This window comes from Cyphomyrmex costatus, unplaced genomic scaffold (genome assembly GCF_001594065.2).
Source record: "Cyphomyrmex costatus isolate MS0001 unplaced genomic scaffold, Ccosl1.0 scaffold78, whole genome shotgun sequence".
Lineage (NCBI taxonomy): Eukaryota > Metazoa > Arthropoda > Insecta > Hymenoptera > Formicidae > Cyphomyrmex > Cyphomyrmex costatus.
In genome coordinates, this window is record NW_017280355.1 from 159,596 (window position 1) to 173,133 (window position 13,538).

The 13,538-nt window shown below is 30.8% G+C and overlaps 1 protein-coding gene across 1 annotated transcript; it reads right to left on the reverse strand.

Moving 5' to 3' along the window:
• Positions 1–730: 730 nt before the first annotated feature.
• Positions 731–13,203, reverse strand: RpL35A (ribosomal protein L35A). The gene is made up of 4 exons (XM_018549097.1): positions 13,122–13,203; positions 12,064–12,300; positions 9,191–9,349; positions 731–796 (listed from the first exon to the last, which is right to left on the reverse strand). The coding sequence occupies exons 2-4, from the start codon at positions 12,295–12,297 to the stop codon at positions 773–775; spliced, it is 417 nt and encodes a 138-aa protein (XP_018404599.1). The 5' UTR covers positions 12,298–12,300; positions 13,122–13,203; the 3' UTR covers positions 731–772.
• Between the last annotated feature and the right edge of the window lie 335 nt (positions 13,204–13,538).

Consider the following 13,538-nt stretch of genomic DNA (forward strand, 5'->3'; position numbering starts at 1 on the left):
TCGTTATACAGCTTTTAAAGATATGGTTCTAGTACAATACTTTTTGTCATTCACGTCAAAATCGTTGTTTTTAAATCTTCTAAACCAATCTCTGCAAGTTGTTTCAGATACAGCATGCTCCCCATACGCCTCCACTTACAAACGATGACTTTCAGCAACAATTTCTTGAGATTAAAACAGAAAAGTAACGCTTCCTCCAAATGCTCTTTTTATTTTGGTACAAAACCCGACATTTTTAATGCGATAAAAAATTGTTTTTTGCATCCGATCAAATGTTATACTATACTGATTATTAAAGTCTTTGATAGTATTTTCATATACATAGCAGTCACTTTCGGCCATGTTGTTTAGCACAAATACTGACCTTTCCCGGTCAACAGCGAGAATTAATTCGAGTACCTAATATTATTTTTTAGAATCGGTAACCAGTAACGTATTACTTTTTTACCGGAAGTAACGGTAACTGTAACGCATTACTAAAAAAAACGATAACTTTAATAACTCTGATATTTCATCAATACAATAACATTGCCGAAATTATAATAATTTAATAGAAAGTTACTAGTTATAATAGCATGCGTATCATAGTGCTGCGTGTAAACTAGGACATAATCATAATAAGGACCATAGACTTACAAAATAGATCCAAATATGCCCACATGAAGTCAACATATCAGTAAGAGTAAGCGAGAGCAAAACAACGGTATTTTATGAGTATAAAACAACAAAAATTGTACCAAAATGGTATTTATTCATATTATACAAGAGATGCTTATATTCGACTGGGATACAGCATCTGCAACAAAACGATTTGAATTCTGTATAATTACATATCAAGATAAAATCGTTACATATATATGATGTTCCATTTTTAACGATCACCTCTGAACTTTTCTTTAATTTTAGAAACAGTTTAAAGAAAAGTTGCATGGGATTTGAAAGGGAGCAAGTAATGTTAAAATCATTTTTTAAAGTCAATTTTTCAAGATCATATTAAGGTATTGTTAATTAAATTCATATAAACAATATTTAGTACTAAAGACCGTTAATGCAAGAACATAACTAATACAAATACGAAGCCTATAACAGTCTAGCTTGGATCTTTTACATATAAATCACCACGGTACTATCACGAATTAAGGCTCCTGAGATCTCGGCTAGTGATGCGACGAGTCGAGTCCTGGACTCGTCAAACTCGATTCTTAAAGATACTCGAGCAACTCGAGAACCGATCTGTGATCAACTCGAGTTTCGAGTATTGTGCGAGTACTTACTGAGACTCACATTATCGAATCAACTCGAGTCGAATCGATTAATTGATTGACGCGTCAATGTGCATTTAAGCCAGAAACACATAAAAAAACGTAAAGCCGTAAGACAAATCAGTAAGGAAATCGTATTGGATTCGCTACCGGCCTTACGGTCTCTACTGTGATTGGCCAATTCGCTTACTGATTACGTTTACGGCCTTACGTTTTTCTATGTGCCATGGGCTTTACTGCCGAATTTACGAACCACGAATGAATGCGAATCAAGTCAGTCAAGTGATTCGCCGATACTCTCGTCGGTGAACTAATCATGGGCCTTCACAATCGAATGTGAATAGAATAATCGACTGCGAATGGTCAATTTCTTATGATTTAATACTTAAACCTTAGGTAATGGCTTATTGTAGAAGGCCTATCATAGCCATGATATAAATACAAGGGTATGCTCATTTGGTGATAATTTCGTTTTAAGAAGCTAAAGAATATTAATAAAATGTATATCTTATGTTTTTTGTATTAACATAAATCTAATGAATGTTTTTGACAAATCGATAAGTATATTTGTTTCTGTTTATTTTTCTAATCTAATATTTAAATTATTCGACTCGAGTCCAAACTTGAGCTCGAGAACTCAAAACCGTACTCGAGTCCGCGGACTCGAGTTCAGATTCGATTCTTTACTAAAATGAATACGAGTTACTCGATTCTCGAAATAAACGAGTTGTCGCATCACTATACTCGGCCAAGAACTCCGTGTTGATGGTAGCGACACTGAATTAGTCGGTGGCCTAGCAAAACTGGTAGTTATACACACAAATGCAAGCTCATGTTCGTGTGCTCATTTTCGGACAGAAGGGGAGCTCACAGGACATGGGTTCATGCTTGTGTGTGTATATAGCGCCTCGCCATGGTAAAAGGCTGAACTAATAGGCGTGGAAAAGTGATGTTTTGACCAGTTTTGACGACAAAATTTTTCTTGCGTGCCGTTTCGTCAATATTTGCTTATTTATGAAAATGTAACTTCCCTCATACTCGTGAAAGTCCTAAAAATTGGCGGAAACTGCAGTTATCGTGAAATTTTATACGTAAAAGCGTATATTTCACTCGTTTCATCAGCTATTAAACTGTGTGATTCTGCCCGAGTATAGGCTCACTTTATGTGCCTTTTACGACCATTTACTGACTATCAGAGGAGGAAAGGATAGTTTCCGCCAATTTTCACAAGTGTTTTTGAGCGATCTCACCTTTTAAATTTATCCAAATTGTCTTTATTAAAAAATAGAACGCAAAAAAAATTAATGTTTTTCTCGCCTATGACGTCACAATTCCAACATGGCCGTCGCCGGTATTCAGGAGCCTTAAATTAAATTAACAATTAACTAATATACATAGTTCCCCCAAATTGCGCGCCAAACAATCGTCGGTCTTGAAACGCAATTGTAATAATCTGAAAATAATATTTTTCGCAATAAGAATAATTTTCCAGTTTTAGTATTTTCAGATTATTAGAGTATACATTATAAATCGCTCTCATAGTTTTCTAACATTGTCACTTTTTTTACATGCAATAATCTTGAACAACATTTGAAGGATTTTATCATTCAGTTGGAAATCATAAATAATGTTAATACCAGCAGTACTGTAACTTTGAAGCTTTTTATAACTACAACAGTATTTAATGAAAGAATATTTTATTATAGCGTTTTTTTTTTAAAGATCTCGAGGTAAGCTAAAAAAATATGCAATAAAAAATAAGGGTTTAAAAAGATTGACGTGACTTTGACCTGGCCTTAGATAGAGATCCTCAAGAGATACGCCAACTTTGAGATGTGTGTCATATGTGTGTGTCATACTTGTATGTGCGTGTATGTCAAACTTGTGTGTCCATAGTGTCATAGGTGCATACTTGTTAATACAATTGCGCCATTGGTTGCGCCATATTTTTGCGGTGTCGTCATCAATCAATCCCGTAGCGATTTCAGTGGCGCATCTCTTACTTGAGGATCTCTAGCCTTAGAAACTCCACCCAAGCTCAAACTGTCTCCCCCCTCTCCCCCCCCTCTCTCTCTATGTATGTCAGAATAAAACATAAAGCACATAATTAAAAAAAAAATTTTTTTTTCCAAAAATGGATTTTACGTATCTCCCCTTATAGACCAATTTTTGTTTGAAACATTTTTTTCTAAAAGTAAAAAGATTTTTTAAGCGTATTTATTTAAAATGTGAATTTATTTAAAACACGCTTTGAACAATGCAATATTAAATACGGACACACTATGTGCAGGATGATTCATACTGATATTTCAAAGGATAAATCTACACAATAAAATCAGCAAAAAAAAAACATATAAATACATACCATATATATATATTATAATTTTTGAGTTATGGACGATTTAAAAAAATGTTTGTTTCATATATTAACACATTATTGTATGTAAATTTTTACAATTCTTACATATTTTATGACTGTAACAGTGCAAAAATTATTAGTCTATACAATATTTAATACAGATTTTATTACTCATGGAGAAAAAAGGTTTATTTACCATTATAAATAAAGCGCAACTAACAACTGTCTGCCAGAAGATTTTTGCGATGCCTGAGGGCAGTTCAAGCACGACATTTTTTACACTATTTAAGATCTGTGTATTACCTCCAAAAAAGATCAGCCGGCATGAAATTTGTAACGTAAGAGCATCTAATTTTTTTACGTTTGACACATAACCAGATAAGTATTATCCAGGGTTGCCACAAATTTTTCATCCTAAAATTTCCTGACATTTTCCTGATTTTACTGACAAAATTTTGTAATTTTCCCTGACTTTCAATAATAAATATTTTGAAATATTTTTTGTATTTTCATCCTGATTTGAAAATTGTTAAATATTTTGTTGATCGAGTAATTTAACATAACAGTGTAATTAAATTAATGTTATAATATAATACTATTAATACTATTAATAAATAATACTATTAATGTTACTGATACTACATTTTATCGTTAAGTTAATAGTACTTTTTGTCTTTTCCTTTCATGTATGAACATGATTCTTTTCCTCTTCCTCTCTTTCTTTTTACTACTATACTTAAAATATAAGGAACATAAATCAATGAATACAGTTTCTTTTTTATCAAAATTATGATGTTTATTAAAATCTCAATCTGCTTATAAAAGTTAACATATTTGAAAGAAAATTCATAAAATTATAGAATAATATTTATTTTACTCACTTGTTCATAAGTGACATAGAACTTTCTTATATAAAACAAAAGAACAGACAACTTTAAAATTTCGATGTTTTTAGTAAAGCATTTTAAATCTTTACAAGTTTATGTTAGCTTTTTAACATAACTAAAATTTCAAATCCTTAAAGAAAACTTAAATACTGCAACATAAAAAATTGTACAAGTTTTTTAATCGAATGTTAATGACATCAGTGATGTTATTTCTTCATCAAGAGCACTTAGTTCATTAGTTTTTTCTGCCAAAAGTTTTGCCTTCTTAGTCTTCAATTTTGAAATTTTTGTAAACAAAGATCTTTTTTTAGCAACCGAGTTGGCTTGAAGAACAAAGCGAAATGATTTTATCGATTGTGGCGTCGTGATATAAATAAATTTCTTTACAGCTATGTTATTTTTCCCGAAAAGTGCGCTGAAATCCCTGACTTTCCCTGATTTACTGACGCATTTTTCAAATGCCCTGACATTTCCCTGATTTCCCTGACTTGTGGCAACCCTGTTATTGTTACTACTTTTTAGAATTGAAATTACTACCCAAAGAAGTTTCAAGCAATGTGGTCAAATAATGTATGTGCATCGGTATTTTTTACGACTTTGACGAAAAATGATTCTGTTTTGTGGCCAGTCAGCCCGATTTTGACTTGCCTCTTCTTCACTATCTAGACTAACACCGTAAAAATTTTCATCTGGTATCAAATCACAAAAAACATTGCTATCTTCCGAACTAATTGAATGAAATAGTGCTAATAGCGTTTTCCTGAACGCACTCTTTATCTAATGTTTACAAATATCCATTGATATTACAGTACAGTAGCTTGTGGAAAGCATGATGTGAACACTTCGAACATTTTTTTAATCATCTTAAAAAGTAAGATATATTATTAAAAAACGTATTATATTTACATTCATGACATTTTTTTACGTATTTAGTGTATAAATTAGTATGTACCCTTGAAATATTAACGTGTGTGTGTGTGTGTGTGGGGAGGGGGGGAGGCGCGCGCGCGCGTTTCAACCATCGTCCCTTTTAAGAACAGATTCTTTAGAGGAGCAGGTCTCGGCTTGCGATGCAATTTTCGGTCGATTTTTTAATCGGCTTCGCCTTCCGCTGTTCCTCTCACCTCACCACCCCACGCGCAGTCCAAATGCGATACAAAAAAACGTGAGAAGCATTTAGACTACGCGGGATGGTGAGTTGAGAGAACAGCGGAAGGCGGAGCCGATTAAAAAATCGGCCGAAAGTTGAATCGCGTGCTGAGCCCTACTTTAAAGTAGATATTCTAATTGTAAAATAAAAATCCTAATTGTAAAAATCGAAATTGTAATGAGTTTTTAATTAGTAGTAATTGAAGTTCTCAAATCACGGAACTGATATTTCGCTCACTTATAGTGATATGATAAGCTTTATAAAACCCCTATCAGCAACTTCAAGATTATTATGATACAAATGTGCAATATTTTTATTAAGAAATTCTTCTTGCTCTTATACGAAATTTATTTGTACATTATGTATGCATAATATCGGAACATATTACAAAATATTAATTTAATAACAAATGTTACGACATGTGTTAAAATAAATTCATAATCATGCTCGCTTTGTAAACGTCTTTACAATATCAGTAAATAAATTTTTTTGACAAAAAAAAGAATTAAGTACGTTGATAAAGCAAGGTTGGAACATGTTGCATATCTATTTAACCTTGATGCACGCTGGTTTAACCCTAATGCGTGTATATCGATATACATACATACTTCTTAATAATTATTGTAGTAAAACGTTGAAGAAAGTTAAAAATATAAAAATTGATTGATAAATTATATTAAAACACGCGTATGTATATATATTCCATTAAAGTTCGCAAACAGAGTAAGCCCGGAATAGGTTTTACAATAGATATTTTAAGCCTTAAGTCGTAAGAAATTAACCAATTACAGTCGAATGCGAAGAGAGTAATTACCGAGACACTACTGTATCTCCAGAACTGTGATTTGTACATTCTTTATGATTTAAGGTTTGAAAACGTATTGTAGATCCAAGATCAATATATACATAATTCTTATTTACAATTAAAAATGTATGAGTATATAAGTGATGACAAAATTATTTGAGCCCCTTAGTTGACAAATAGCATAAGTCTGCTTTATAAGTATAAGCCTTATGCCATTTGGCAACTAAGGGGCTCATTTAAGTATTGTACTTTATACTATTTCTAAAGTATAATTTAAAACCTTTTATATTATTTTTGGACATTATGTATAGAAAATATATACAAAATAAATTAAATTAAAATTAAAAAGCGCCCTAAATGGTTGATGTTCCCTAATAAGAATACTTTTATGTACATTTTTAATTACATTATACAGTTTTACAAACTGCCGATTACAGTCCTACTTAAAACACATCCTCAAAAAAGTTGTAAATAATGTACAATAAAATATTGATTTAGAAGATATTATTTAATGTATTAATATTATTTCTAAAAATAATTTCTAAAGATTCATTCGCGCTTACAAAAAAATTATATTATTTATGTATAATTATATTATATATATAAATAAATGTATTATACATAAAAACTCTCCCCTCCCTCCCTCTCTCTCTCCCTCTCTCTAAAATGTATTTAAAGAATTTATCACTTATGAACTTATACATATTTTAATTGAAAGTAAATTTTAATGACATACACATATGTTTTGATAGAATTTATATTAATTTTTATATTTTCACCTTTTTAATTTTTATTGATTTATAAAAATGTGCATACATTAGGATTAAATAAATATTAGACATGTTTCATCCTTGCTTTATCAATATATTTAATTCTTTTAAATTAAAAATTAATAAAATTTTTTAATTAAAATTTTTTTTAAATTAAATATTAAATTAAAAATATTTAAGGCTTCTGAGGGAGTACTGAGCCAAGAATTCTGCGTTGATAGTGAGAACACCAATTAGCCGAATTAGCTTAAAACTTCTTTTTTGACTCTTATATGCCCTATATATTTTGAATATTAAAAGTTCTGTACTATTTCATCTATTTTTTAATTATAAAATAAAAACCAATTATAGATGATTTTAATGTTAAGATTTTCGTCTTGTTAGAATACATCAAAGAATGTTCTTAAAAAAAAACTTGGAAAAATTTTTTAAAGATGGTTGTGTGGAACATCCTATATGTGTGTATATAATTACAATATTTGTAATAATCAGGATTGGCAACGTTACCTCATATAAATAACTAATTACCGTTACCGTTCTTTTTTCTGAAAAGTAATTCGTTACCGTTACTCGTTACTGATTTGCAAAAGTAACTCGTTAGCGTTCCTCTACTAAAAAATATAACGAGTCGTTATTTTTTTCGTTACTTTTTTTATATTTATACAATATTATATGCAGATTTTTGCAGTAAATATAAAAAAATATAACAGAGATTCTAATAGAAGAATAAAGGTCAAAAACTGAAATGTATGTATATATATATATATAAATAATGAAAAGGCTCAATATGTATAAAACAATACAAATACAAGAAGGGCAAAGAGCCAAGTAAATTTATCAACAAAATACTTCAATTATTTAAAATTTAAAAAACGTTTTAATAATGTCTTTAAAAATTACAAATTAACAGACGTTTCGACTCCGATCGGGTCATTTTCAATGTTACAAACTATTAGAATTAAAATGAATATAGTGAACGCATTCTTCTTCTGATATAAAGTATTCGGTATAGCAATAGTCATATGTTGAAATAATAAGTATAAATAAATTGATCCTAATGAAAATTATATACGAATTAATAAAATTACAAACAATAAAAAATAATAAATTAATACAAAAGTTCTATTACCTTGTCAAAAATACAAATGAAGCAACAAGTCCATGATTAAAATTATTTAGTCAATTAATATAAAATATAATTAAAACTATGTAAGATATTTTACGATTACCAGAAGAAGAATTTATATCAGAAGAAGAATGCGTTTTCTTCTTCACTATTCATTTTAATTCTAATAATTTGTATCATTGAAAATGACCCGATCGGGGTCGAAACGTCTGTTAATTTATAATTTTTAAAGATCTTATTAAAACGTTTTTTAAATTTTAAATAATTGAAGTATTTTGTTGATAAATTTACTTGGCTCTTTGCCCTTCTTATATTTGTATTGTATATACATATATAAATTCTCAAATAAATTATTTACAAAATCATTACTCATAAATTAAATAATGCAGAATATTGCGTCTTGCAAAATCATATCAACTGTCATTACATGATACGAAATATGTACTCGTATCGCAAACTACAAACACATGCAAGCAGCAGAAAGCTACAATAAAGCAAAGAATCTATAACTTACATAAAGTAACAATAAAAGTATAACTAGTGAAATCGTTACCATTACCTCAAAAATGTAACTGTGTGTGTGTTACCAAAAACGTTAATACCAAAAACGTTACTCATAAGAAAATATAACGCCGTTACCCATTCGTTACCGAAAAAAGTAACTTGTAACGGTAATGACGTTACAAATAACGCGTTACTTACCAACCCTGAATAATAATTTATTTAAAATAGAAAATAATATGTTAAAGTTTGCAGGAAACTTTTAATTCAGTGTAAATTCTACTATATCTATAAAAAAAACGTTACTACATCAAATTTGTATTAGCTTACAATCCTGATACGACGACCCATAGCCTTGGCTGGCAGGTTCTTCTTAAACTTAGCACGCACTGATCCACTTGCACCGTGAGGCCGAGTCACTTTGCCCCAAATGGCTCTCATATTTGTTTTTTTCGTAGTTTTTCCAGGTACTGGAGTTTTGTTCTTAGCCTGAAACAATTTCATATGTAAGTTATCTTATTGATAATCAATGATTTTGTTAAATAACTGCTTAAGAATAAATTCTTAACAATATGTATATTTTTAGCAATATGTATTATATTCTTAAAATAGTGTTAAATCAATATTCAATCATAAATTTTATAAAAAGAAAACATTAAAAAGAAGCAAAGAAATTTTGGCAATATGTAATATTAAATTTTAAAGGACAATCAATGTAACAACATAACTAATACGAAGCCTATACAGTTTAGCTGGATCTTAATTGCTTATATATAATTTCGCGTGAATTTATATACTGATATATGTAGTCTTTTCTAAACAGCGCCGAATAATTATCGGTCTTGAAATGCAACTCTAATAAACTACAGCAGTACTATCACGAATTAAATTGATTAACAATTTAATAATTATTCTTTTGGCATCTTATATCAATAATTAACGACGTTAAAATCTAAAAATAACAATTCTTATTGGGAAAAATATTATCTCGGCCGGGAGTCGAACCCGGATCACTCGCTTTAGGTGCAAGTGTCCCCTGGGGGAATTACATATATTAGTTAATTAATTATTAATTTGTTTTAATTCGTGATAGTACCGCGGTAGTTTATATATAAGCAATTAAAAATCCAAGTTAGACTGTTATAGGTTTCGTATTCATATTAGTTATGTTCTTACATTTACGGTATTTAGTATTCAATACGATTCTATAAAAATATTTTATTTGTCACTGAAGACTTTTAAACAGTAGAAACCAGGAATCTAGTGATAAAGTGCGAGTGAGAGTACAGTGTTGTTAAGCAAAGTAATAAAAAAAGTTAATTTCCTCAAATTACTAATTTATTCCATCTATATAACAATTTCAGAACGTTTCGACTCACTTTGGAATCTTCCTCAGTCAATATAAAATTTAATATTCTTTCTTTGTATTTATTGTAAGAGTCACATCAGATTTACAGATTTGATGTTGAAATCTGCGTCAAATTTAAAATAAAACGATGTTGTGTAATTTAAGTCTTTAAAGAATAACAGCAAATAATTGACTTTGTAACAATACAAAGAAATTGTTTTTAAAAATTAAATCAATTAATTTGATAAAAAAATGATGTGTAGGTTACACTGCAAGTTACATTGATTACTATACACATGAGTTCCATCTTTAACTGACAATTTAATGTTATTGTACAAAACATGTGTGCTTTCTTGCATATGAATGTGAATTCAGAGACTAATCTTTTATTTAAGAATCGTTCGACATCGAGTACTACTACATTCTCCCAATTAAGATTGTGTTTAAATTTTATTGTTTGTACTGTAATTAAGAGTGATTATTTGTATTACAATTAAGGCTCCTAAATACTCAGCCAAGAACTCCGTGTTGATGGGTAGCGACACCGAATTAGTCGGTGGCTAGCAAAACTGGTAGTACGTTACTGGTTATACACACAATTGCAAGCTCATGTCCGTGTGCTCATTTTCGGGTAGAAGGGCAGTGCACAGACATGGGTTCATGCTTGTGTGTGTGTGTATAGCGCCTCGCCATGGTAAAAGTCTGAACTAATAGGCGTGAAAAAGTGATGTTTTGACGACAAAATTTTTCTTGCGTGCCATTTCGTCAATATTTGCTTATTTGTGAAAATGTGACTTCCCTCGTACTCGTAAAAGTCCTAAAAATTGCCGGAAACTGCAGTTATCGTGAAATTTTATACGTAAAAGCGTATATTTCACTCGTTTTATCAGCTGTTAAACTGTGTGATTCTGCCCGAAAATAGGCTCACTTTACATGTCTTTTACGACCATTTACTGACTATTAGAAGAGGAAAGGACAGTTTCCGGCAATTTTCACAAGTGTTTTTGTGCGATCTTGCCTTTTAAATTTATCCAAATTGTCTTTATTAAAAAATGGGACGCAAGAAAAATTAATGTGTTTTTCTCGCCTATGACGTCACAATTCCAACATGGCCGTCGCCGGTATTCAGGAGCCTTAAGGAAATTCATTTCTTATTACTTATGCAAAGTAAATTAGTAATTTTCTTGTGGACTCTCCAAATTCATACCATGAATTTAGTAATAAAGAACGAGTGAGAGTAAAGCATTGTTATTGTTTGCATAACAATTTTTGCTCTCTCTCTTCTTTACTCTCACTCGTTCTTTATTACTAAATTCATGGTATGAATTTGGAGAGTCCACAAGAAAATTAGATTGATTTAGTTTAAACAATATGCATAATAAGCAAGTTTTTCTTTTAAGCTTCAGAGCTTAAAGGAAATGTCAGTTAATGTTAGCTCAGACTGACATTTAAAAACTAAAGTTTAAAGTAAATTAGCCTGAGCTAACATTAACTGACATTTACTTTAAACTTTAGTGATTTGATCAACTTGCTTAAAGCTTAGGGCAACTTTTATCAACTCTGATTAACTTAATTGGCCGATTAGTCTATTGGAATTAATTAATCACATTTATCATTTGGTTTGACAGTAGATGCAATTGACTAATTCCATGGATTAGTCAACCGATTAAGTTAATCAGAATTGATAAAAGTTTACCTTTAGTGATTATACAGTCGAAGACAATGTTGAATATACTTATCAGAAAAAAAAGTTACAATATAGAGTTCAAGAAGAAAAATGCTTATTACATCTATAAATAAAGTCAAAATTAATTTAATGTTTATCTTTTTTATCTATATCATAGATAGACCTTACTTTATATACAAAGACGCATTGTTTTCCTATATAAAAATTAGAGTCTTTCTTCGTACTAGCGCCTTCAATTTTGAGTAAAGCAGTGTGCTCATGTTGATTACGCAATCCACGTTTATAACCAGTGAAAACTGCCTTTGCATACAGACGTCCATGTCTTTTGAAGGGTCTCTTTCTCAGTGGCAACTCCTCTGGACCACCTTCTTTCATCTTAGGTGCTTTAGTCCTGCTCGTCATTTTCTAACAAAAATATAACAATGTAATAGAAGCATCAAGTATATAAAATAATCTTTAACAAATATAATAAAAAGATGACAAAAAATACTGAGAATAGTAATTATACACCAAACCATGGTAGAAGAAACCCAGGTGTGCACATAAAATTAATAGTAAAAAATGTTGAGAAACTGCTGTACGTAAAACTCTAAATATAAGACCTGTTTTCTGTGGCTGAACTAGTGTACACTTTTAGAACTTAAAGTGAGATAGGTATGTTTGATATTTGTCGAAAGCGAGAAAGAGAGTATTAATTCAGGCTAGTGCAGAAACAAACTAATTTTGTTCAACGTAACGATTATGTACACAATTATTTGTATCATGCATGTTTAGTATCGTTCGTTTTGTCTCTCGAGAGCTGCTCAGAGTCGCTCCGAACGAACCTAGCATACTTGGATGCGGTCTATTTAATGTTGTAGAAACCTCAAAACATACTTTGATTGATCAATTCGTAAAATTTTTTCTTCTGATTGCTCAACGAAGCATTTGCAGTATTAAATGGATCACATTCGAGTACGCTGGGTTTATTCAGAGCGACTCCGAGCAGCTCCCGAGAGACAAAACGAACAATACTTTTATTAGCTATAAACGCTAAATGCCACGTGAAATGGATCATGATAATCCGTTGGAATCACTAAAAATTAAGTAAGATATAACGAAACGAATAATTGCAAACTAATTTCATATAACATTACACAAAGGATTTTTGTTATTTTTGCGAAAGATTAATTACATACACAAAATATTTATTATCAATAAGAAAATTCGATACTATCAAAACTTACCGGACATATACCACGAATTAAGAGAACAGCAAGGTCTATAATGGTGTCCAAACTTCCATAAGAAAAATAGGAGACATGTGGCGTTGCAGGCGTTAGCTGCGACGCTCAAGTCTGTTCTTTTTCAATTTCCTCTCTAGACGTGATTAGAGTCCCTATACTTATGAGGCTGGAGTCACATTGAGCGGTAATTACAGCGGAACGGAATAGTGAAACCAATCAGAACTCTACAATCATTCCGCTGCTTTACTTTCTGCGATTGTGATTGGTCTCGCTGTTCCGTTCCGCTGTAATTACCGCTCAATGTGACTCCAGCCTGAGTCTGGCCAAGGTTGTCATCCAGCCTATTGGTTTCGACAAAATATGGCAGAGCCAATGAAGTGTCTCAAATTAATATTTTGGACGCGATATTATTCAACT